Genomic DNA, 27,557 nt, shown 5'->3' with positions numbered 1-27,557 from the left:
AGCACTTTCTATGTTGATTCCCAACAAGGAGGTTGAACTCAATTTTGTTCATTTTCCAGCTTCTATAAATTAAGAATGTAATTTCTGAAACAATCATTATTCTCTTTTCTCTTCCTTCTTCTCCCCCCAAATTCTATAAAATCAACTCAGACCTTTTACAGTTGTCATGACTGAGAGTTGTAATCTGTATTCTATTCTACGTTTATTCAGTTTTCTTAACTTTGTTTATTCTACTATTTCCCTATGGAAGGATCTTGAAGAATTTACCCTAGCTGCCAATTTAAGGGGGAAACTCTACAAAGAAAAATATATTTAAACAGTTATTTTCAAGGCTTGAATTCTCTCTGTTCACCAGATGAGATGGCAGGTGCTGATTAAAATTTTCATTAACACTAACTTTAGAAGGAGAGAAAATACTACAAAGGAGTGGAAGAAAAAAGAACAATGAGATGATCATTATAGCCAACACCTGAGATTTATTTCTGAGGAAGGAGAACTGTTGAAGACATTCCTTAACCTGCTAGACTGTTGACCTGAAGATCAAAGGTCGCAGAAAATGCAGTACCCAGTACCCATCTATAAAATAAAGACTTTCTAAAGTCCTAGACTTTCCAAAAATAATCTGTAACTACAAATTGTCACTTTGCCTTTTCAGCACATTTGTAAGCAGAAACAAGTCGAAAGTGTTAGGTTGTTGTGTTTCAGATTTGTGCATTTCTTTTTTATTTGGTGTTGTAAACAGAGAAAATTGTACTTGGGTTAAGGGTGTACATTCCACATTCTCAGCTTGGAACTTATATTAAGGGCCTTGCTTATGAAAATGGTGACAGCTTTAATTGTAGCTTGTGGGTGCACCATACCGGCAGATTTGCCAGACATTTCCCACTGTGAGAAAGACTGATTCACTTGTTCCACCTCTTTATTGGGTCTTTTCTGTGATAGAAAACTGACTAGAAGAGGCTATGTGGAAATGGAAAAACAGGTCACCTGGCCAGGGCATTGTTGGGTTCTGTCTCACAGATTCTCAGATCAGATCTAGGACCTGCCTCATAGGTTGTGAGATTAAATTAACAATTCCTGTAAAGAACCTGGTGCAACAGTGAGTAGTCAGTAAATAACTACATAGAATTGAGGAAAATACTAAAGATGACTCAGCAAATTCCTACAGGCGTGGTCTAGTGTCTTCATCTGCAAGATTTATTGCATACTTAATATGTGAAGGGTGCTTTGTCAAGTGCTGAGGATACAGAAGGATACATGGAATAATATGTTTGTACATGATTCATGACTGATAAAAGAATTTTTCATACTTACATCATTATATCATCATGAAATCTTGGGGAGGTGTTCAAGAGTTATTAGCCCCATTTTACAGATGAGGCTCAGAGAAGTTATCCATAGGTAGTAAGTGATAGAGCCAGGATTTATAATCAAAGTCTTCTGACTTCTTTCCACTTTGTCAGTGTCTTTATATATGATTTGATTGAGAAGTGTGTGTGTTCACGCACATACGCACTAACACGTGTTAAGTATCACTTGTGTATAACCAGAACAAATGATATGGAACCTTAGAGGCTAGAGTGAACAGTCAAACCTAGGGAAGAGTCATGACTTGGTCTGCATGTGAAACAACATGAGGAAGGCTGGGAGGAGTGGGTAGGAGAGGGGAGAGGAAGGGAGAGTGGTATGAGCAGTGGGTCAGTGGTGAGACTGCGTGGTTTGTTTAGGAAACAGTGAATAGATGAGTCTGGCTGGAAGTAGCATAGAGCCAGTTTATGTACTGCATTGAAGGCCAGGCTGTGGAATTGTCATTTTACCTCATCGACAATATTTTATTGAAGATTTATGAAAAGAAGGGCCAAATTTGGATGAACATAGAAATATTTCTTTTGAAAAGTCACAGGAGTTAGATGGTTTCCTTGGACACTTCTCACCTAGGGTCATATCCTGATTAATTAGCCACTCCATAGCAAATGCCTTTGACAAAAGGAATATAATTGAAAATCAGGAAATTCAGACTATTGACCCTCCATTCATATGATGGAGTCTGTTGATTCACTGATTCCATTCAAAAAGCATGTAATGAGACCTTTTGACTTACAGGTTGTGTTCTAGCTATCACCTGGTCCTCTAACAGGAAATACAGATCAACAGAAAATTTCAGTAACTGATTTAAAAGAAAAAAAGTTCATAAGGAATTTTGTGTACCCACCCCCCCGTGTCTCTGTTTCTGTCTTTGTCTCTCTGTTTCCCCTCCTCCTTCACCCCCACTTTGAACTATCTGGGTTCTACTCTTTCAGCTCTGTTTCTTTTGGCTGTAGAGACAGAAAAGTGCTTGGCTCATTTTTTTTTTTTTTTTTTTTTTAGCATCAAGTATTTTATGAGTTTAATTGATAGAAAAAATATGCCCAGGTGATGTCATGTCTGAATGGTAAGGGAGAGGAAACCTGAAACCCCAAATCTTGGTAAAGTTCTATTAGCCAGACCTTGGAACCATAAAAGTCTATTACAGTTACGCCAAACGATGTGACATACTTAATTGGCGTTGCATTCTGTTGGGCCGAACCCTTACATTAGCTTCCAGGGGAGTTCTAATTTATCTGTTTATAGGTAGATATTAGTTTAATTTCTGAATAGTTAGACCTTTGAAGACACTTTTGGTAAGAGGCAAAAATATATACCTTGTCTTTTTCCTGTTGCCATTTGGACCTAGATATTACAAATCCCACAAATGCTGGCATGGAGACTCCACAGAATATTTTTGAAAACCTTTTTGCTGGACTCTGGGAAAACCTGGTTAGGTCAGTTCAGGAAACATTCCTTTCAAGGTTCTGCAGTAATATACTGTCCTTGGATAATACAGGCTCAGAGGGAGAGGCAGACATATAGAAAACTCACATATAAGAATATGTCTAGAAATAAGCATATGTTGTGAAGATAATAGATGGGTGATCAGACTTTTTTTAAGGCATCACTGGGTGATCAGTGGCTTCCATTTGGTGTTGACTAAGAGCTTGGTGCTTTGCAGCTGTAGATCTCTAAACAAATCCAGGATTTGATCACATCTAGCTTTTCGTCAGGAGTAGGTCTTTCTCCTGTACATCCAGAATTATCATAGACATGTTACTTATCATTCATTCTTATGTTATCACCCATTGTTATTTTTTTTAAGCATACTGCTTTTATTTTTTATTATTTTGTTGTGGTAAGAACCCTTACCATGAGATCTACCCTCTTCACAATTTTTAAGTGTATAACACATTGTTGTCGACTATAGGCAAGATGTTATACAGCAGATCTCTAGAACGAACTTACCTTGCATAACTGAAACTTTACACCTTTAACTCCCCACTTTTCCCTCTCTTAATCCCCTGGCAACCACCATTCTACTCTCTGCTTCAGTGAGGTTGACTATTTCAGATATCTCATATAAATACAATCATGCAGCATTTGTCCTTCTGTGATTGGCTCATTTCACATAGAGTAATGTCCTCAAGGTTCAGCTTTATTACATATTGCAGGATTTCCTTTAATTGGAGGCTGAATAATATTCCAGTGTATGTATTTACCACAGTTTCTTTTTCTTTTTGTAACTTTAAATTTTGATATCATTGAAAACTTAAAAAAAAGCAATAGTACAATGATCCCCCTTATGCTCTTTACACAGATTCAACAGTTGTTTTAACATTTTGTACCTAAATTTACTCTACCATTTGCACATTTGCTTTGTAAACATACACACCTTTTAACCATTTGAGAATAAGTTACAGAGTCATGCCCTTTTATACCTAATTATTTTAGTGTAGGTAGCCTAAGAACAAATACACCTACACTAAAATTATTATTTTAGTTACAATTTTAGTTATAACATGCTCTTAAATAACCATGGTATAATTATTAAAATCAGAACTTTTACATATTGACACAATTTTTAGTTCAGTTTCTTTAGTTTCATCAATTATCCCAGTCTGTTTCATAACATTTTTTTCAAATTCTGTCCAGAATCTAACACAAGGATCATTTATTGTGCTTAGTTGTGTCTGTGTAGCGTCCTTTAACTTGGAACAGTTCCTTACCCTTTCTTAGTTCCCCGACCAGGGACTGAACCCGGGCCATGGCAGTGAGAGCGCTGAGTCCTAACTGGACCACCAGGGAATTGGCAACCCTTTCTTTTTCATGACTTTAATATTGTGTGTGTATGTGAATATGTAAGTTAGTTTAATTTTTTATTGAGATGTAATTGTTGTATAACATCGTGTAAGTTTAAGTTGTACAGTGTGTTGATTTGATATATTTGTACATTGCAATGATTACTACCATAGCATCAGCTAAAACTCCTATCACACCACATTATTGCTATTTTTTTAAACCATATTTTATCTATATTTATCCATTCATCTGTTGATGGACATTATGTTGTTTCTACATCTTGACTTTTGTGAATAATGCTACAAGGAATAGGTGAGTGCAGATACCTCTTCAAGATTCTGGTCTCAGTTCTTTTAGATAAATACCCAGAAGTGGGATTGCTGGATCATTACATATAGAAGTTCTGCTTTTGTTTGAGGAACCTCCATACTGTTTTCCATAGTGGTTGTACAACTTGCATTCCCACCAACAGTGTGCATGAGTTCTAATTTATACACATTCTTGTTGACACTTGTTTTTCTTGTCTTTTTTGATAATGGCCATCTGAGAGGTGTGAGGTGCTGACTCATTGTGGTTTTGATTTGCATTTCCCTGATGATTAGTGAGCATTTTTAATATACCTGTTGGCCATTTGTATGTATTCTCTGGAGAAATGTCTGTTCAAGTCCTTTGCCATTCTTTAATTAGATGATTTTTGTTTGTTTCTGCTATTGATTTGTGGGAGTTTCTTGTACATTCTGGATATTAAGCCCTTATCAGGTATTTGGTTTGCAAATATTTTCTCCCATTCCACAGGTTACCTTCTCATTCTGTCTCCTTTACTGTGCAGAAGCTTTTTTTTTTTTTTTTGTGCAGAAGCTTTTTCATTTTGTGTAGTCCCACTTGTCTGTTACATTCCTAAACCTAAGGAACTAGTTCAGAGTTACTATAGCTTTCTTTTAGATTCTCTTACAATGAATGGTGGTTTAAGCATAGCAAAACATGGCTCTAACCAGAACTCCAATGAACATTGTATGTAATTCAGGCTATGAATAGGTACCTGGCAAGAGAAGTTCCTGTGTATTTAATCTGTGGTCAAGCAGATCCAAGAGAGCTACTTCCCCAGGTTTCCTTTGCAGACCTCTATTCTTTTTGCCTTCTGGAGTCCAACATTCAGGTTTTACTTGCCTTGACATTTCTTAGAAGAAGTCAACTGGTTGATCTCACTAAACAGTCATTCTGACAGGTTTTCAAACAGAGATAATTTTTTTTTTCTGCATAGCACCTGCTGCCAGTGCTGTGCAGGTCGAGGTGCTCACTACAGGCTCCTGGGCAGATAGCGCAGTTGTCACTGTAGTACTAAACAGGACACATTGTATAGGTTTCTTAAAAGATATTTGCAACAATTGCTTAGTTTTTTGTGCCTCTTACTCCTACTAGCATTGACTATAACTTCATTTATTATTATTTCATGTAACTTATAACCCCTGGTGCATAAAATTAATACAAGTGGTTAGAGTCATTTCTCTCTGGTTTTGATCTGAAGTCAGTGTTGGCATCTGTTTGTTTCCACATTCATAGAACTTGGTGAATTCTACCTGGCATCTCTTCCAAGATAATGTCTTGTCTTTGAATTACGAGGGCAACGTTTAGTTTTCATTCAGTAACAAGATAGCAGGCAGTTCTCACAGTCAGTGGAGAAGAGGGCCTGAGAAATTTGGTGGTGTTTCTGTCAAAATGACCTCTCAAAAAACAGGATTTCCTTACAACCCTTGAGACCTCAGAAAGCCCTAAATATCCCTTCCCCATTCCCTTTCCTACAAATGGCAGGAGCACCAAAAGTTAGACTCAGGGCTGTTTTCTGCCTCTGGGAAACCCCTCTTTTGTGTCCACGGATCCAGAGCCTCAGAACTCTGCTTGCCCGTCTGGCGGAGGAAAGGTTCTCGGACAGAATTTAGTGCCCCCATCCCGTGGTCCAGGCGTTGGGCCACAACCTCTCTGTAAATATGTCATTCCCTGTTTATCCATTTGGAATCTGAGGTAGTTCTCTGATCCTGCTGTCTTGGGGAACCTCCCCCCATCACCAGAGAAACATAATTGTTGCAGCACCTTGTTTGACTGTTCCCTTTAACTTGAAGGAATTGTTACGTGTATTCAGAATGAGTACGTTACTCAGGATCTCTAAGTGTCTGTTATGGAATGTCACTGAAAATGGTGGAGTACAGGATCCATCAAAGCAGTGAGAACACTGGCAAAACATGCCAGAATCAACTTTTTCAGAACTCTAGAGATTAAATTCTTGTAACAATCTGGGGCGCATCTATTTAGGAAAAACAACTGAATCTCAGAACAGCTGGCTTTGTGAGATTTTAGCTTGTGCTGTTTTTCCTCTCCAGATCCACAGTCGCCTCAAAAACCAATAGTTCCATAATCACAGTGCAAACCATCAGTGTGGTAGGCAGTGGAGAGGGGGCAGAATGGACTTAAAGGTCTTTCTAAGCCCCTCTTCTTCCTGCTTCTACATTAAGCTGTAATGTACCCTGAGATTTGAGAACTGCCAGTGAAGAAGCCAATTTCAAGTCTTAGCTGAGGGAACGTACCCGATTAACTGCTGACGACATCTGGGATCACTTAAGACATACTAGATAGGGCAGGACTAGAGCTTATCTGCCTCAGTCATCCGTAGGAGACCACAGGGCAACTATTGCTGCCTCCCACTGGGGCCTTTTGAATATATCACAGTGAACTGGGGGCAGTCTCCACCTGTCCTGTTGGCTCTGTTTTAGTTGTTTCCAAATAACTTCAGGAAGAAACCATCATAGTACTTGATTTCACTGTATGTAATTCTGTAATGGGACACACGCCAACAGTATTCATTTTCCACAGAAGCACCCATATCTTCTGCTGAGTCACTGATGTAATCCCTGTGAAGCTCAGGTCTTTGTGGAAAGTTGATTCAAATAGCCAAAGCGGGATGATCAGTGCTTGTGAAAGGTGAAGGTAGCTTAGCCTACAGGGCTGTGACATAGAACTGGAGGCGGCCTTATCTACCCTTTTAAAGATAATGCACTGCATCATATGTACTTGTGTTAACATGACCATGCAGCAGCACCTTGTACACACAGTGTTTGGCTGTGATGACACATCTCATCGGAGCTGTTTGCATTTGTAATTGGTGATGGATCATTGCTGTGAAATTCCAGCCCTGCCTAAGTGAGTCAGTGTGACTCATACATTTGGTAGAGATTTGTGGCACTGATCAGTTAACCTCATCTGTTTTCTCTGGAAACTGTTAATCATTGTATTCAGGTCAATTGGCATCCAGGTGGATGTGTGCAGCATCAGGGAATAGGATTTTAAAAGCTTAGCTGTTCTGATGATACCTGGTTCTTTTGCTGCCTGTGTTGTGGTGGAATTGGGGCTCTTCAGAGAAACCCTCAGCTTGGCTTTCCACTTAAGGGCCAGCTCTCCACTTAAGAGGCCTTTAGGAAACATTCTTCTGTGGGGTAACCAAAGTGGGAAAAGCATTATCATCATACGATCTAGTTAGCTTTCTGTCTTTAGATGGATGTAAACCTAGACCACCTGTAAGGGTTTGTTTTTTGTGCAACATTTTTTTTCTTTATTTGGAAAGTAATATACATTAATTGTAGAAAATTTTCAATACAGATAAGAATAATGAATGGAAGTGTCTTATAACTCCACTCTTCAAAGACTCATGAGATGGTGTGTTTTAAATCTGCATTAGTAATATTTCATGTTCAATTATGTTCATTGTATGTCACATTTCTGATACTTATCCCACAATTTTGTCCATTCCTTTTATACTTACTTCTTGAATTAGAGCCTCATTTTAAAACAACTTTCATATGCCTAAAGACAGTTACTAAGAGTAGGTCTGTCTTATTAACTCAGTCAAATATGGCTTGATTGAGAAAAGGTTATATGAGGATTTTAAGTATCTTGCTTTGCAAAAAAGTGTTCTCGTTTGAGGTGTGACTGTTATCGCTCCACCATATTGTGCTGTGCAGGTATGTGTACTATTACTGAATTCATTTTACACGTTAGAATGTGCATGCAGCAGAAGGGGTGGGCTGGTGTGGACAGAGAACATCTTAATACAGGGGCTATCGATACAACCTCTTGCTTCCTAAACTAGATGGTGGCAGAAGCAACATCTTAATCTTTCATTTTCCCTTAGCACTTAATAGAGTTTAGCATGAACAGTAGATGCTTGGTAAAATCAACTTGGGACCTTAAACACTAGGTTTGGTTTGATTCCCTGTGGTTGGTAGAGAGCACCAGAGGCCAGTTCTTATAGATTGCTTACCTCGTTCAGGTGTCCTTGTGGAAAGTGGATATGTAGTAAATTGTTAGTCCTAATTCTGTTAGTCAAGTTGGGGGATCTCGTAAAACTAGCGCCATGGGGATGTGTTCTTTGGATAGTATCAACATTGTGCATTGGAGCTGAATTTAAAACATGTTCAAAAAGAGAAAAGGTAATAAATTACTCAGATGACAACTGAAGCAAATAAACCAAATATTTAATTACATAAATTGTCAAATTCCACATAATGTTCATGCTGAAGAGTAGATTAATATACATGCTAACCCATGACACAGTCCCTAAAATTTAGCCTTGGAGGTTTAAGGTGATCCTCAGTTAAGGTGTTTGCAAATACTTTGTGTTTGCCAAAGAGTTGTGAATTAATTAGGAGTGCATTTTCTTAACTGGGGAAAAATTTTTAGATGAGAATTCCAAAATATAGAGCAAAATTTCCTATTAAGTTAAAAATCAGGGCTTCCCTGGTGGCGCAGTGGTTGAGAGTCCGCCTGCCGATGCAGGGGACACGGGTTCATGCCCCGGTCCGGGAAGATCCCACATGCTGCAGAGCGGCTGGGCCCGTGAGCCATGGCCGCTGAGCCTGCGCGTCTGGAGCCTGTGCTCCGCAATGGGAGAGGCCACAACAGTAAGAGGCCCGCGTACCGCAGAAAAACAAAACAAACAAACAAAACTGTAATGCTATGATTTTAAATACAAGTTCAAATGTTGCCTTTAATGCTCACTGTATTTTTGTATAAAAAATATTGTATTTTGTATATTGTATTCTCCAAAAATTAGAGGAAGATTAATCTTATATTAAATATCGTTCACTTTAGAAAAAAGCTTAGCTCTGTTGCTTTTAAGTATAGAGTATCATTAATAAATAAAATACACATTTTTATTTATTGTTATCTTATGTATTGTGTACTTTCTAAACTCCTTTAATATTGATAAGTATGCATGTGCTTTTTCATATTAAATGCATTTCAAATATTGATCCAGAAAATTGATTTGAGATTAACCACCTATTAAAACAAATACAAGCCTTTTGTGTTACTATTTAGTAAGTAGGATATTAGAATCAATTTTTAGTGGTTTCTGCAAATAATGTTAGTAATGACAAAGAAATTTTGTCTTCTTAGGAAGAGTCTTATTTCAATATAGCTGAAGTTGTGGGTTAATAAGTAAAAGGAAGGAACTGCTATGTTACTTTACACTTCTTAGGAAGCATCATTAAATGTGTACATTTGGTCTACTTGCTGGAATCATTAAATTTTATTTGGAAGTGATGCAGAAGTATGTGCCTGTGTGATGACCTGTCCCATCTTCTTTAAAGAATAATTTGCTTTGGCCAGTCCATCTTCTGCAGTCACTGCTGCACATAAATATAATTTAGCAAAGGATGATTGGTTCCCTTGATAATACCTTTTCTTTTTTCAAGCTTAATCTTAGATGACTTTGTTTTATGCTAGCAGCCATTGCTTTGTTAGAAATGAGAACTATCTAATCAGCTGTTATATAGCCAACACGTGATTCCACTAAAGAACTACAAACCTGAGGTTAAATTAAGAAGGGTGGAGGAAAGGAGAGACCTTTGGGTGTAGATTAAGCAGACCAGGGATTCTTGGGTCAGACAGGTCATATAGTTGTTTGAAGCGGCACTGGTCCCTGTGAGACTTCTGTCTGGTGTGTTAGCCGTCATGCTCAGGCTAGGGTTATGGCAGAGTGACATCTTTTTTTTTTTTTTTTTTTTTGCGGTATGCGGGCCTCTCACTGTCGTGGCCTCTCCCATTGCGGAGCACAGGCTTCGGACGCGCAGGCTCAGCGGCCATGGCTCACGGGCCTAGCCACTCCGTGGCATGTGGGATCTTCCCGGACCGGGGCACGAACCCGTGTCCCCTGCATCGGCAGGCGGACTCTCAACCACTGCGCCACCAGGGAAGCCCCAGGGTGACATCTTTTAAAGTTGTATTTTAGATGTTGAAATTGGGCTTGTAACATTCAAATCTGCATGTGTTTCCTTAACTGTGTTTTGCACTCAAAACTGGATTAGGCTGCCTTCCATTGCTGAATTGTTATTTTCCAGTGTGAGTAAAGCAGGAGTCCTCAAGCAAAGCATTCTTCTTTAAAAGTAATGTGAGCAAACCAGGTTTTGCACAGTCTGGTATATTGAGGCCAGTGACTTACCAAGGTGCTTTTCAAAAATGTATTTGGCGTATTAGTAGGCTTGTGTGAAAGAATCATCTTTCTTCTGTTTGATGGTTTTTGAATAGAAAATGTAAAAGAGCTGCTCAGCTGAACAGTTGGAGACCTGTCAATTCAGTTTTCAAATCTTAGCCTGCTCCTGTGAGACTTTTGAAAGCAGTTAATATTAATTATGCCTTCTTTAAAAATGTTTAATTAGCTTAATTCAAGGAGAAGGAAGGCCTATAGCTTCTTTTGTGGAACATTTCTGTCATTGACTCTGTGGGAAAGTAGTTGACAACTTTTGAAATTTGCTTTCATTTCAGGCTTGGAGTTGCAGAGAAAACTTATCTGTTTCCCCTCTGAAGCAGTCATTTAGAGCTCATAATGAAGCCCTCAGTATTGTCATCTTTCTACTTGCCCCATCTTACACTGTCACTGCTTTATGACTTGCAGGTTCTCATAAATCTGCAGAAAGGAGAACTAAGGCTTAGCAATGTAGGGTCTCCAGAATGAACCCTAATGTTAAAACATCCTGACCCTTTGAAATGTCAGCATATTTCCATCTCAGTTTCAGCTGCCATACCAGGCTTTGGGTGAGGGATCGGGCTGTGGAGGCATTTGTATACTATTTAGGTTTTGCGTACTATTAAGGTTCAGTATCACAGGCTGATATCACAGTTGCTAATGTATGACCTTGCCTAGGTTTAAACTCTGAAGCAGGAACTCCTGATAACAGTGATGGGAAGGTGCTGTTAAAATTGGGTCACATGATAGGAGGTCTACCTATTAGCCGAGCTCTATCCCTTCACTTGTTTAAAATTGCAATCTGTATACGTGTTGTTTCAAATCACCTCTGCAAATCTGACTTGGCCTGCTGATTAGAGCCTGGATTGTTGGTTAGTCTCATGTATAGTCTGATTCATTATATGCAGTGAGTGGAGTTGTTTCACTGTCCGTGGGTATATTGCCTGACAAGATGATAGCCAGTACACAGAACTGTGTAGGCCTCATAGTCTACAGAAACAGCTTTGTGGTGACGGGGTAGTTGGTGGTGATGGGTTACTTAGTGGTGGTTTGACCAGCAATCCTCATTTAGCTGTAGGTACAAGTAGAGAACAGTGTCCATTTTTAAAGTACATCTGCCTCTGCTAAGAAAGTAATCTATAGCTTTATAGAAGTTTCCCTTTTTATTTGTAGATATAATACTTTGCCAAGCAGAAGAACCCTGAAAAATTCAAGATTAGTGAGTAAGAAAGATGACGTGCATGTCTGTATCATGTGTTTACGTGCCATCATGAATTATCAGGTATGTTTCTGTTTATAATCCTTTAAAAAAATCTGAATTCATCAGGCTCAGATCTTGTTCTCTTTGGTGACTTTGTATTATTTCTATTTGAAGTAAATAGCAGGATTTAATGAAATTCTATTAAAAAAGAAAGGTCTAGTTCATTCTAGTGCTCATAATTCATCGCCCTTATATTTTAATTAGCATTTATAATTTACAATGTATTTAAGGGAAGACATTTTCCTCTTATAATGGCAAGCTTGTCTAGATTACTTGGTAAATGTTTGTGACTATTAAAGACAGCATAAGCCACTGGTTGTGGGCAATAATGGAGCAGCCTTAGGACCCTAGGAATGATAGACTCTCACACTGGACAGGTCATTGCTTCTCAAAGGGTTATATGATGAATAGGCAAGGAGTTATAATTACTGTGTGTTGGACCCTGTGGTTGCTGATCTTCATAAGAAACACTTGGAGGATTCTTGGTAGAAGTGCAGAGTCCTCCTTAGAGGTTATCCCCACTCTGAAAAACAACGGGAGCAACTAACTACAGTGTGTGGGATTAATCCTAACCACAAAGTGGGAGTTAGAGCCTGAAGTATCTAGGGTGAGCTGACAGGGTCAAAAGTATAGTTGTAAAAGCAAACCAGGGCTGAGAATTAGACAAACATTGTTCACATCAGAAAATAGGGTTTGATTTCCATTGAAACGGATCCTGTAGATGGGTCCAAGTAGAAATGGGTGGTAAATGCATAGGTCAGTATTAGAGTTCAAACCCAACATGAGCATGCCAAACTGAATTTAAGAAGGGAAGTATGCATTTATTCTTTCAACCAATTAATATATTTTGAACATTTCCAGACAGGCCCTGTTCTAGGCACAGGGAATACAGCATCAAATAAATAAGTGCCCAAGGGAACTTACTCTCTATTGAGGGGAGACAGATGGTAAACAATTAAACTGGTAAACTATGTAGCATTCCAGATAATAATAGTGATGAAATGAAATAAAAGCTGACATTTAAATAGTGCTTCCTAAAGTCTAGTACTTTTAAACCTACTACTTAATTTGAGCCTCATAACAGTCCTGTGAGATTGATAATATTACCCTCGCCATTTTACTGATGAGGAAACTGAAATACAGAGAAGTTAAGTAATTTGCCCAGGATCACACAGCTAATAAATGGTGGACTCAGATTTGAACCCAGGAAGACTGCCTCCAGAGAACTACTACTTAGTACTATAGAAAAAATAATCAAGAAATAAGAATAAGTGCAGGAAATGTGAGTTCAGTTTTAAATAGGCTAGCAAGAAAAGTGTCGTGGAGAAGATAACATTTATGTAAAACTAGAATGAGGGAACAAGGTAAGGAATATTAAGGGAAGAAAATTATAGGCAGAGAGAAGGGCAAGTGCAAAGTCCCCGAGGCAGGAATAGGTCTGATGTACTGAAGACACAGAAAGGAGGTCAGGTTGGCTGGATCAGAATGAATAAGAGGGAGAGAAGTAGAAGATGAAATCTGAAGTTACAAGGGGGTCCTGATTATGCAGGGCTTTATAAGCCAATGAAGGGACATTGGCTTTGCTATGATTAGAAAGCTATTGAAGGTTCTGAGGAAAAGTGTGACTTAATCTGACACTTGAATTTAACATGATCCCTCTGACTTCTGTATTAGGAATCACCCTGGGGGGCAAAGACAAAAGGAAGTAGACCTTTTAGGAGGCTGTTGCATTAATTTAGGTGAGTGTTGATGGTGGTATGGACCAGGAGAATAGAAGTAGAGGTGATGAGAGGTGGCCAGATTCTGGTTTCGTTTTGGTGGTAAGGACAGTAGCAGTCCTGGGCGCCTCGAAGATGGAGTCGCCGTCTACTAAGATGGGGAAGGCTGCAGGGTGAGCAGATTTGGGAGACCTGATTAGGAGTTCAGTTTGGGGGATGTTAACTTTGAGGTGTCCATAGATATCCAAATAGAGATCTTAAATAGGGGTCGGATATGCCAGTCAGGAGTACAAGATCTGGAGGTCTGGGCTGGAGATAAAAGTTTGAGAGTCAACAGATGGTATATAAACCCAGGGGAGTGAAGGAGATCAGCGGGGATAGACAAAGAAGCAGCGAGGTCCTAAATAACCCTGGGGCACTCTGTTTAATGTCAGAGAGATGAGGAAAAACTAGCTAGAGAGACTGAGAAGCAGCCAGGGAAGTAGGAGCCAAGCACAGGAAGTATTTCATGGAGCAGAGAGTGGTCAGCTGTGTCCGGTGCTGCTGCCAAGTCAGGCAAGATGAAGAGAGTTGGCCATGGGCTCCAGCAAAGTGCCCATCATTGCTGGTACAGTTTCATTGTAGTGTTGGGGATGAAATCCCTGACGGAAGTGGTGTCAAGAGAGAACGGGAGGAGAGGAATTGGAGACCACGAGTGGTTGGAGTTTTGCTGTAAAAGAATAGCAGAAAAATGAGAGAGCGGCTGGACACTGGTTGTTGGGTCAAGAGAGATTTTGTTTTTGTTGTTTAAGAAAGGAGAATTTGCATCATGTTTTTACGCTAATGGTAGTGAATCAGAGAGGGAAAAATAATGATGGGGGAATGGGAGAATCGCTGGAGCATATACTGTTCTTGAGTAGGTTGGAGGGAATGCGATCAAGAACTCAAGTGGGGGGAATGGCCTTAGGTGGGAGCGTGGAGAGTTCATCTTTAGGAAGAAGTGAGGAGGGAAGACACAGATCTGTGTGGGTGGATTGACGTGGTGGTGGGAGCTTTTGGAAGTTTTTTTTCTGATTGCTTATGTTTTCTCGGTGTAATTGGAAATAAGGTCATGAGCTGAGAGTGAATTGGAGGCGAAGGAATAATTCCTCAATTCGGCAGAATCAAGAATGATTCTTGATCCCGTTATTGAACTCGCTTCATTTTATAGAAGCATGAGGTACCACGCCTCAGAGCAAGGAAGGTTCTCCTAGGCTTTTGGTCTCGATAACCATTGCCAAGAGAAGGGACCAGAGGTGGTGGTTGTCAACCCCGGCTGCACAGTGAAGCTGCTTAAAAAATTCAGATGCCAGGGCTCCATCCTTGAGATTCAGAATAAATTGACCTGAAGTGGGTCCTGGAGAATTGGTGTTTTGTTTTGTTGACTGTTCCAGGTGATTTTGCCAAGCGGTCAGGATTGAGAATCACTGGCCCTGGAGCCTTTTCATCATTTTAATGAAGAGACACATATAGTTTATTCATGGAGAATAGGAATATGGTACCTTGATAATAACATCATTCCTGAAATTTTTCATAGAGAAATATGTGCAGACACTGATGTGCTAGAGACATAAGTGCATTTATGATGGTATAAAATCACATTAGGTAGAAACTTCAGGGTTTTTTTTTTTTAATCAGCATTGACAGTCCTCTCAATTAACTCCTAATGCTTTGTTTTTTCCACATCCGTTTCAGTATGGTTTCAACATGGTCATGTCTCATCCACATGCTGTCAACGAGATTGCACTAAGCTTGAACAACAAGAATCCAAGGTAAGCTGGCTTTGTAATGTACAAATCTGAATGGAACTAGGGACACCAGAGAGCTCATCGACAATCAAATTAGAGTTGAGAAACTTTCAAGCATGACTTTTTTTTTTTTTTTTGCGGTACACGGTCCTCTCACTGTTGTGGCCTCTCCCGTTGCGGAGCACAGGCTCCGGACGCGCAGGCTCAGCGGCCATGGCTCACGGGCCCAGCCGCTCCACGGCATGTGGGATCTTCCCGGACCGGGGCATGAACCCGTGTCCCCTGCATCGGCAGGCGGACTCTCAACCACTGCGCCACCAGGGAAGCCCAAGCATGACTTTTTAAATTAAGATTGTCGATAGACTCCCTGGCTAAGTAGAATTTTCTTTTCAGCTATGTTACAGTTTTACAACTGGTGACAACTCTGGCCCTGTCTTCAAGCTTTCATTCCTCTTGAGGCCTGGTTCTCAGCATCCTTGCAAATTTAGAGCATGAAGCTTCCAGGTTGTCAGGACTGGGGCCAGGAGAGTCTTGATACAGACTTAGCCACACCACTTTTTGCTGAAAGCTAACTAAAACTACTACCGCTTGTCTACACTTCATTTGCAGCCTTTACATGTGTAGCTTTTATTGCCAAACCAAAAGAGAAACCCAAACAAAACAAAAATAACTGCACGCAGATTTCTTTTCATATTCACTTTCCTATATAGGCAAGTGCCATATATTATTCATTTCACAGATTACCTCTAGAAGCCTGTTTTCGTCAATTTATTTCCATCAGTGTAATGCACTTTCCATTCTAGTGCATTTCTGCATTTCACACTGTTACTCCCTTTTGTCAGACCTCTCTGATAAGACTGCATATGTGAAAACTGTTAATTCAGCTGAAAAATGTGATTATAAATTAGATCCTTGCAATGCAAACCCTAAATCCTATTTAAATGTTGGATTTTATTATTCATACTTCCCCTGGTTAACGCTTTTGCAACTTTCTGATGGCTTCCTTAGTTTACTAGAATCCCAAGGAGTCATGCTTCTTTGTCACTGTCTTCCACTGAGGGAAGTCATTATTCATTTTTCTTAAGACAATTGATATTGTGGATTATCAGAATGATCTTTGTTTAGAGGTTGGCAATAGCTTTTATTCCAGAAAAAAGATGAAATACTGAAGTAATCGTACTCTGAAGTAACAACACTGTCCTTGACATTGTATTTGAAAACTTAGATTGTATCTCTAAGGTTTTCCTTCTAAAAATATTTCAGATGGAGTTTTATTTTCTTGAGTCAGAGAAAATCTTCTTGTATTAGCACAGCTGTAAGCCCAGCTCCTTTCAGATCTCCTGTGTGGGAAGAAGTGATGGAAGCTTGCATTATTGTGGGGATTTTTATGGAGCCGTTGCAGATTAGCAGATTTGCAATGTAAGGTGTTGATTTCCGTTGATTTTGAACTGTTTCAGCAAATGTTTTATCTCTGACTCTAGGACCAGAGAAAGTGTTTAACTAATGGGTGGTTTTACTGAATATTCTCATGTTTCCTGTTGTCTTTAGCTCATTAAAAATACTTTTTTAACCACATTACACTGAGTCACTTGATGATAGGACTAAAAGACTTAATCTTCCCATAATTAATTTTCATTTGTGAGTAATTTGTAATCTTGGGAATAGGAAACATGCCTTCCAAACTTGCTACCCTAGATAAGCCACATGTATAGAAGTTCGTAAAGGTTTTAAAATGTATGTGCTTTAATATAACTATGCCTTAATTAGTAAAAGTTTAAAAAAATACATGGACAAATATCATATTCATCTTGGAAGGAACAGCAGACTCATCGTTCATTCACTTTCACTGATGTGTGGTTTTTTTCCTTCTTGTTTTGACAGAACAAAAGCTCTTGTCTTAGAGCTGTTGGCAGCCGTTTGTCTTGTCAGAGGCGGGCATGAAATCATTTTATCAGCATTTGACAACTTTAAGGAGGTAGGATATTCTAGTTTTAAAAAGAATAATCACACAAACATGTTTGGACATCTTTGAACAGAATGATTTGCCTTTTGTGTGTGTGTGTGTGTGTGTGTGTTTTATTATTGAGATAGAATTGACATATAACATATTAGTTTCAGATGTACAACATAGTAATTTGATATTTGTATATATTGCAAAATGATCCCCACAGTAAGTCTAGTTAACATCCATCACCATGGTTCACGTTTTTATTTATTTTAGAGCCTAAGGGGTATAATAGTTAATTTTCTAAGGTGTCACTGAGGGAGAAGTAATGAACCTAGTCTAAATAAATGGATGCACTAAGCTGTTTTTGGTGTCTCATTTCTAAGAAGAGCTAAAAACTATTTGCAGGGCTCATTTTCCTTTGGAGAACACAGAATAGCCAAGTTTGAAAACTGGTTTTGTTAAATGTATGTTGTTTTCATATGACTGTTACTCGAGCATCCACCTTGTAAATTTTACGAACTCTTTCATCCTAGTTACTTTCCTCAAATCATATGTGTGATCCCTGCTTTGCTGGATGCTATGAGAAATCACTCAAATAACTACAGACACTGATTTTAGCAGTCTGCAATCTTAATCAGGTGATCTTGTCACAGGAAAACAGTAAACCAATGGACATGCATGATTGAAATGGAAACTAAATGACTACAAAAGAAGAAACAGTTACACATAGATAATATGCCACCAAGAATTCTGAACCAAAGTATCAAGGCATCACAACTGAACTCATAGCCAGTTTCTCTTGGTGGTGGTGTGCAGCCTTAGATAGCCAGGAAGGGTGCCTGCTAGCTCCCCTGTAAGTGTCTAACATCTGAGGCTACTTTGAGGTGGGACATGACCAAAGTAATTGAAGGCACATGGAGCCCCAGATTACAATAGCATCGGCCAAGTTGTGCCTTTCCCTGGCAGTCCCATTTGATTCCAGATGCTTTTGGATTAAGACCCCAACTGGATTAAAATCTAGATCTCAGGGGAACTTCCAGACCCCCTCTCATCTTTCCTGGGAACCTCTGGAGTAGAACTCAGCTAGTATTTATTGGAGAACTCCTATGTGCCAGGGGCTGTGCCAGGTACACACATGAAATCATTTGGTTCTTACAGATAAATGTTAATATCTCCATGTTATAGAAGAATAAAATTTCAAATACTTTACTTGCTCATGGTCCCATGGCCAGATAAGCAGCAGAGCCAGGATTAAGATTTGGTGCTGCTGACCTTGAACTTCTGTTTCCAGTGACTTTTGGTCCCCATTGTGTGTGAATCTCCTGAGACAGGACCTAGGAGCCCATCCCCCTGCCCTATCCCCTTAATTGGACTCACTACCCCAGCTGAAGGATGTACTAGTGAGCAACCCATAATCCTTTACGTGGGCTGGCAAGCTTCAAAGATACTTCAGTCAACAGGGGAAACAGTCCTCCTGCCCCTTCATTTGCATTGCCTCCTTCCCCTGCAGTCACTGCCTTTAGATTTTGATATCCTCCATTTTGCTAATGCCAACCATGGACAGAAGCAAATATTGTCTTTTTATGTATTCAGCCTTAGTAGTGAAAAATATTCGGGTTCTAAGAAAATGATGAAGAATAGTAGTGATTCTTTAAATTCATATTCTGGCTTCCAAAACAAATAGAGTCTTTAGAGATAAGAATGTGTGAGTGCTTGTCCGTGAATGTTTTTGTATATCATTTACAGGACATAAAACTTATATTTATAAATAAGGAGATATGTGGGTGGATTCTAAAATGAAAGTAAAACAGCATGTGAAGCCAATATAACTCCCACATCTTTATCATTAGATCATATTTTGAACATACCACATGCCAAATCTTTTCCACACTGGAAGCACTTACCATACAGTTATCAGTGACCCTTGTTATAATAAAAGTCATATTATAACAAGCAACTGATTATACTGCAGGTCAAATTCTGTCCTAAAATTATAATTGTATAGAATCAGTGTTCATTAAAGCCAGTAAATCACGAGATGAATGTTAAATTTGTTTTCTCTTAGATAAGGTAGAGTGCCTTTCTTATGCATAATAGGCACAGAAATACTTGCAGGATTGAGTTTTAACTATCTGGTGTCAGAATTGTATATGGTTTAGCCATTTAGGGCATTGCGTGTGCTTAGTTGGAAAAAAAAAAGAGTTATCCTGCTAAATCTAATAGTTGGCTAATAGTAAAGAGGACTAAATTTTGACTTTGAATTTAGAGCTTTAACCAAAATCTCCCTCATTTCTGCAATTTCTTGTGAATGATGGTGGGTGTTTAAGTTCTGATTTCTCCTTGGACTGGCAATTGCATCTCAGAAAACAAACCATGTCACGTGGGAGAGGGGACACGGACAGAGCTGGTTCTGTGGGTGCTCTTGGCTTGCATTGACCTCAGACTGTGGTGTTCATGTAGACAGGCCAGGAAAAGGATTATTCTAATAGCCATATGCAGGAGGCCAGGGCAGGAGCCCCTTCCTGAGAAACTGCATTCTTAGCGGTAGGTCAAAAGACATCCACTTGTTTATCTGTTCAATTTGAGGGTGAAAAAAGTTAGTGTATATTGACCTTGGTTTTTTTTTTCTTTTTTTTTTAATGTAATGCCACACAAAGGCCAGCATCTTTTGAAGCTCTTCCTTTTCTCTTTTTCTCCTGTCTTTATGTGGTTTTTATTTTTCGTATACATCCTAGTGAAGAGTATATTCTTTAATCATTTTAGCAAAATGTCAGTGGAATCTTTTGGGTTTAGAGAGGTTTGGGAGCCAGCTGTTCCTGATCAGGAAAAGTTGTCCTCACGGTCTCAGATGCCTGTGCAGATAGGGTCTTGGTCAGTGAGAAATGCCCATTGAGCTGCCCATGGCCGAGAGAGCACCATACCAGCTACGGGGGTCCTAGGGAGTAGGGTCAAGGAAGAGTCTTTGCCCTCAAGAACATTGTTTTTAATGCTTTTATCCCATTTAGTAAGTGGGATTCCGTTCATCTCCTTAAGAAGGGACGAAGGGATTATCCCTGTTTTCACTGGGGGGAATGGTGTAGGGTGATGGTGGGCTTCAGTATCAGATATCAGTATCTGTTTTGGCAGATAAAATAATGTTCATTAGAGTGCCAGACCCTTTGGGCTTGTATCACCGCTAGAGTGTAGCCAAGCATACTGCTGCAGTGTGGCACCAGATGCTAAAAGGATATTTAAAGACCACACATCTTAAGTATGTGGCACGATTGTTTTCCTCTCTACTTCTTGAGCCAACAAATCCATTCTGTCCTATTTGACTACCACTAATTAATTCAGATTTAGATTAAAAGAAAGTATCTTTTAGCTTTTCATAGATTTTAATGTATGATTACATTAATTTCTCATATTTCAATTAATATTCAGAATCCCAACCAGTGTGGTTTTCTATGTTTTTGCAAAGACATCTTATGCCATGTATCTTATAACATCTGTAGTACATATTTTAGAAAAATAGCACTTCCAATTTAATGGTATCTGATGGTGGGAAGGATATTAATCGAAGACCTTGCTTTTGGTGGTTTTGGGGGTTTGGGCCTAAGCCTGACATCACTGAGCAGGCACATATATCACCTCAATGTATATGATGATAAATGAGTGTTAATTACATAAATTTAGATAGTAAACTTGTACCAAGCATGGTTTGTAACATGCCTTAAAATGTTGAGTGTAGTGAGTAGTTGAAGACTAAACCTTTAGTCATCCATTATGCTCCTTGAATTCTTTTCCCTTAAAAAAAATTTTTTTTTTCTTTTTTTTGCGGTACACGGGCCTCTCACTGCTGCGGCCTCTCCCGCCGCGGAGCACAGGCTCCGGACGCGCAGGCCGAGCAGCCATGGCCCACGGGCCCAGCCGCTCTGCAGCACGCGGGATCCTCCCGGACCGGGGCACGAACCCGCGCCCCCCGCATCAGCAGGCGGACCCCCAACCACCGCGCCACCAGGGAAGCCCCCCAAAAAAAGTTTTTTTAAATAAAGGGAATTAGCATATCTAATTGTGATGTTGAAACATCTCCCCATGAAAATTTGTGGTCCTGAATTGAGGACCAGGGTGAGAGCAAGGAGTCATCCATCTGTTTTTCCTTATTGGCTAATTTAGCCACAAGGAAAGACAGATTAACACCTTCCCTAAATTGATGCTTTCTTACTTACCTGGCAGTATATATTTATGAGCATTTGCTCTACCAGACAGAAAAAAGAATACGTTTGAAAGTAAAGATCGCTCTGTTGGTATTTGCATTAGTTCAGGGTCTTGTTTGCAAGAGGCAGAAACTGACTCTAGCATACAGAAGAAAGGGTTGATTGGAAGGATGTCAAGAAATGCACAGAGCTGACAAGAAGCCTGGAGAAACAGGCCTAGAAAATGGGCAGACATTCCTAAAATGTGGCTGGACTCTCAGGGTGTGACCTTGAAGCCTAGCCGCCATAAACACTATTTGGGGTTCTGGTCATGCTTTTTCTTCTCTCTCAAATGACATGGGCCATAGCTTGCAATCTGCTGGGTCATAAAACTACACTTACTGGTTAAGGATCTACTGGCCCCATTTTGGAGTTAGGAACACTATATTTAATCCAGTTTCCCTTAAGAACTTTGAGGTCTCCTACCTAGACCTTACTCTCTTCAACTTTTCTTACTCTTCCTACATTTTTCTATTATATTCTTTGATATATCTGAGAAATTGCCTTTAAGAAAGTGTCCCCAAAAGTCTGCAAAAAAAAAAAGAAACCTTGGAATCAAAGGGTAAAATTACTGAGGCTGTGTAGACTCTGCAACAGAATAGCTCACTGTGACACTAGTAATAAAACCCTCTGGGGACTTTGAGCTACCAGCTCCCCCAGGCAGCTGGGAGGTGCGCCTGGAATTCATCAGGATTCCAGATCTATTATAACTGTGTTCTCATCTGCTTCCAAAATGACAGCATCTGGCTTTAACAAATAAGCCTGAGGCCTGAGTTTGGTTATTAAAGGCCCAATGCCTTCCCGCTTTCGACCTTTCAGCACAGATAGACGGAGCCTTGTGAAATGAGTCACTCAAGGCCACCAGCTCTCTTGTACGCAACACTCTTGGCAGGAGCCATTGTTTTTTTCACGTATTGCTAGAAGGCTTCCTAAGTAAGCTGATGTGGTTTAGCTACTGGGCATCTGAAAGCACTTGTGCTACACATTATTACGTTGATTTAAGAAGGCCTGTCAAGTTTTATTTACAACGGGTCAAATTGGGCAGGAAGGAGAGCAGACATTTTGGTGTGCTTCCAGCATCCCTCAGAATCTAGTCCCATCTAATCTAACCTCTCAAATATTTGAAGGGTGTAGGATTATAAATCCAGCACAAGCCATCCAGATAACTCATTCAGTGGTAAAATTCTCAACATAGAGGGCAGGGTACTTAGTTTTTTCAGTCTCTCATTGAACTATAAGCAATGTATTCTTTCAAATCTCAGACTCTGGGAGTGACACTTCTAGAGCATGTGCGTATTTCACCTTATCAGGCCAGAATTAGACTGATCTAATTCACCTGGACTCTTCTCCGGCCAGTCCATCTTCCTAGGATTGGGAAGCAAAGTCGCCATGATTATCTTTTGGGCTGTGTATTCACTGTGGCAGTTATTCCTTGTTCATAATAAATTACCCCAAACTTAGTTTTATTAGGCTGTGGATTCAGTGTGTCAGGAGGTCAGTCTGGACATGGCATGGATGATTGTCTTTGCTCCGTTGCATCTAGGGTCTCATCAAGGAAGATCTGATTGACTAGGGGCAGGGATTCACTTGGAGGCTTCCTCACTCGTGTGTCTAATTTCTGGGATGTGATGACTTAAAGGCTGAGCTCAGCAGAGCCTGTTAACCAGAGTGCCTCCATGCAGGCCTCCATGTGGCTGGAGCTTCTCGTAGCCTGACAGCTGGCTTCCAAGAGGGAGTGTCCAGGAAGGAGCAGCTTCAGAGCTTCAAAGAGACAGAAATCACAACATGTCTTCTGAACTAGTCTCTGAAGTCATCCGTGTCACTTCTGCATTCTGTTGGTTCAACTGAGTCACTAAGGCCAACCCAGGTGCAAAGGGGAAGGCAGTAACTTTACTTCTTGATGGGGGAGTGTGAGGGTCACAGTGCAGAAGAACATGTAGGTAGGAGGGACTCCTGTGGTCATCTTTGGAAAATATTGAATACAATTCACCGCAATGAATTTTTGAGAATTTATCAATTTATCTCTAGCTGTTCCTCTTCTGTTTTCTCTCTCTTCTTCACCCAGTGTAATACTTGGTTTCTCTTCCGGACTGAAAACTGTATAAACTTTTTCATTGGTGATAGAAAGGATGGTTGCTACTTTGAAGCAGTGTACAATGGGCAAACAATATTTTGAGAGACTTTTCAGAGGAGAAAGGAGCCATTTATATAGGATTTATGAGGCCCTGGTAATGAACTAGTTACTTCTTTATCATCTGTGTCTTTATCATGTAGTAAGGAAGTGAAGGCTGGTACCCTTCTGATCATCAAGGGATGAGGGATGCTAACTTACTGGAAAAAATTATCATGAATATTTGAGTGCCCCTGTGTGTCAGAAACGTTGATAAACACTGGAAATAAGAAATATGACCCTTAAGAATTCTACCCTTAAGAAGGACCATCCCAATCTAGTTAAGGAGACAAATATTTCTATAGTTATCCTACTAGGCTGTATGAAGGTAATGCCAGGCTGTAGGTTTCTCCTTTACAAAGAGGAGAAACAGCTAACCAAGAAGAGGGGTGGGAAGGAGGGCAGATATGGGGTCCGAGCTTTCAGGGGAGGCATCCTATAGGAAAGGGTGCCTGAGTTTAGGATGAATAAGAATTAACCAGGTATATTCACTTCTTATCACTGCTCTAACAAATTGCCACAAGCTTTAGTGGCTTAAAACAACACAAGTTTATTATTTTACAGTTCTGTTTGTCGTATGTATATAAAATAAGTCTACAGGTGGTATTCTTCTGGGAACCCATTTCCTTGCCCTTTCAAGTTTCCAGAAGTTGCTTACATTCTTTGGCTCGTGACCCCTTCCCTGACTCTCATCCTCTGGCCTCTTTTCTTTAATGACCATCGTGATTATATTGGGCCCACCCAGAGAATCCAGGATAATCTCTCCATGTTGAGATCCTTAACTTAATCATATCTGCAAAGTGCCTTTTACATTTAAGGTAAATATTCACAGGTAACAGGGTTTAGGACATACATGTCTTTGTTTACGTTGCATCTCCAGTCTTAAAGGAGGGATGTGTGGGAAGAGAACAGGTGGGATAAGAAGTTAGGGGCAGGTCACGAAATACCCCATTACTTATTCCAGAGTCTTTGTATGGCCCAATGTCCTAACGGTCACAAGGGGCAGTGGCAGGAAAGGTATTCCTCAGTCTTCTCCAAGCATTGGCTATTTAGATTAACTCTCTCAGTTAGTAAAGAAATGGCTGTTACATTTTGCTGCAAAAGTCTGTTGGGTGGGCCCAGCATGAGGTCACTTTGCCAGAGCAGGCTGTGGTTGGGATCTGAGGTTTCTTTCAGACATTTTGCCCTTCATATTTCTCACTCCTTGGGCCTCTTTCTCCACTGACAGTCGTCTGCTCCCTCAGCCGCTATAGTCATTCACTTCTAGCATCTTCAGGACTTTCCTTTGATGTGGGCCCGGGAAAGCCTTTTTTTTTTTTTTTTTTTTTTGCTGTACGTGGGCCTCTCACTGTTGTGGCCTCTCCCGTTGCGGAGCACAGGCTCCGGACGCGCAGGCTCAGCGGTCATGGCTCACGGGCCCAGCCGCTCCGCGGCATGTGGGATCTTCCCGGACCGGGGCATGAACCCATGTCTCCTGCATCGGCAGGTGGACTCTCAACTGCTGCGCCACCAAGGAAGCCGCAAGCCTTTTTTTTTTTTTAAAGGAAATACAGGAGATCAGGGCCCACTACAAAACTGTGCACCTCCACCAGCTCCACAGATGCAAAGTCCAAGTTCTGCAGCGCCATGTTCTTGTCTGTTTGCAGTTGAAACAGACACAGCCAGAATCCCAACCTGCACAGAAGCCTAGCCTCCTCTCCAAGTCACCTCCAGTAACAAGATGGGGGACCACGTTTGCTCAGATAAGCATTTGTCATAATTCAGGAATAAGGTATTTCAAAGAAAAGTTTCTAACTGTTTAATTACCATTTGGGGCAAGCAAGGCAAAGAATATTTGAGTTGGCTTCATGGTCTTCTACAGCAGGATGAGCAGAAGACGAGCCTTGTGAGAAGTTGCCATTGGGGTGGCGTTTCCTATTATTTTTCTTAGCCCAGGAGGTTTTTCACTGACATAACAAAAACTTGCAGAAACGTGGTTTCCCCCAGATTTGTTTACACATTCCCTGGGAGAGCTCCAGGGCTACAGGTTGACAGCAGGGACCCAGGACCTGGGGGCGGCTTGAAGTGAGGCTTTGTAGTATTAAGGGTCAGTCGAGTGTCCTGGGACACAGACTGTCACCACGGGTGACACCAGGAGCCAGTCCCAAAGATCACATTTTTGAGTTCCTGCTTTAATGAGTCTGAAATCCAAACTGGAGTTTGGGAAAATGACTATTTGAGACTATCCCTCCATTTAGATTGGAGAATTGCTTTTTCTTCCCCCTAAAGGTCTCATGGGTTACTCCAGGGAGTTCTCACAGGAAGCGGGTTGGCGCCTAATATGTAGGAACATGGATGTTAACCCAGGATGTTAGTTCTCGCTCTATAACATGCGTTCAAGAAGCTAGGGGGAAATACTTCATGCACTTGAAAATAACGGTCTTCAATTTAATTTAAAATAAGTTTGCTAATATTTAATTTGTGTTTATGTTATGTGAGTGTTTGAGGTGAGTGCAGACATGTCCCAGTGTGACCTCTGGGTCTCTGCTCAAAAGCAGAACGAGTGACAACCTAAACTGCAAAACCACTGCCCGTTTTCGTTTGGTGACCTTTGGCGTCTGTTCATTTAGATCCCTGTGGAACAAATGCAGGCGTGATTCTGACAGGACCACTTGGATATATTTGGCCAAAGTGTTTAGAAAATGTGGTTCTGATGGTTGTGCATTTTCATCATCATTGAATCCCTCAGTCTTCACCCGTTTATAAATGTGAAAGGTTAGGATGAACTTTTGAATTTACATGGTAGAAAGAAAAGCAGGACGTTATTGCCATACTGTATGTCTTAATATTTAACTTATTCTGAAATATATTCTGTACCATTATACATGTTCGCTGTTGTAGAAAAGAAGCATAATTGGTCCTGTGAAAGGAGACCATTCTCCTGAAATTCAGCATTTACAATACCCTAAAAGCCCATGGTTGGGAAAAAGAAATGGATTTTGTATTAAAACTTCAAGTTAATCACCTTTTTAAACTCATGGTTGGTTTGAGTAATGAAAAACATCCTTAAAGAGAACTGGGGAGTTATAAGAGATACTATTCTTCTGACCCAAAGGTGAAAAAAGCCAATAACCTGTTACTGATTATTTCAACATTTAAAAAAAAAAAAATGTGACAACTTAAAACTTGTCTCTGCTTAAAGTGAGGTATATCTTACAACTGTTTTGTTACCCAGCTGTTTAATATTCCAGTGTCCCCAAAGTGGAAAAATTTGTATACAAATGAGTTTTCTATGATTTAATAAAAATATATGACACAGTTTTTGTTTAAAAAGGCAAAAGAATAATAATAATAATAAAGGAAATACAGGAGGTAATGGTACCTGGGGCAGATTATCACGCTATCTGGCGAGGATTTGTAAACATGCTTTGCTTCTCAACCTTTTCTTTTTTTTAAGATTTAATTTTATCTTTGGCTGCGTTGGGTCTTCGCTGCTGCGCGCGGACTTTCTCTAGTTGCGGCGAGTGGGGGCTACTCTTTGTTGCAGTGCACGGGCTTCTCATTGCGGTGGCTTCTCTTGTTGTGGAGCACGGGCTCTAGAGCACAGGCTTCAGTAGTTGTGGCTTGCAGGCTCTAGAGCACAGGCCCAGTAGTTGTGGTGCAGGGGCTTAGTTGCTCCGCGGCATGTGGGATCTTCCCGGACCAGGGCTCGAACCCGTATCCCCTGCATTGGCAGGCGGATTCTCAGTCACTGTGCCCCCAGGGAAGCCCCTCAGTCTGACTTTAATTAGGCCCTCTTCTCTCTCCACAAGCCTGAGTG

General features: G+C 40.3%; 1 protein-coding gene across 4 annotated transcripts in view; it reads left to right on the top strand.

Moving 5' to 3' along the window:
- FMNL2 (formin like 2) overlaps positions 1-27,557 on the top strand; it is a 309,362-nt gene that overhangs the window by 223,212 nt on the left and 58,593 nt on the right. For all 4 annotated transcript variants that reach the window (XM_033860177.2, XM_033860180.2, XM_033860179.2 and 1 more), the window contains exons 7-9: positions 11,837-11,945; positions 15,356-15,432; positions 17,290-17,383. In XM_033860177.2, the coding sequence (XP_033716068.1) occupies positions 11,837-11,945; positions 15,356-15,432; positions 17,290-17,383 (280 nt within the window). The remainder of the gene's footprint in view (positions 1-11,836; positions 11,946-15,355; positions 15,433-17,289; positions 17,384-27,557) is intronic.

The sequence above is a fragment of the Tursiops truncatus genome, chromosome 7, assembly GCF_011762595.2.
Source record: "Tursiops truncatus isolate mTurTru1 chromosome 7, mTurTru1.mat.Y, whole genome shotgun sequence".
Taxonomy (NCBI): Eukaryota; Metazoa; Chordata; class Mammalia; order Artiodactyla; family Delphinidae; genus Tursiops; species Tursiops truncatus.
The sequence above is the reverse complement of the archived record's forward strand: the minus strand, read 5'-3'. Positions and strand labels throughout refer to the sequence as shown.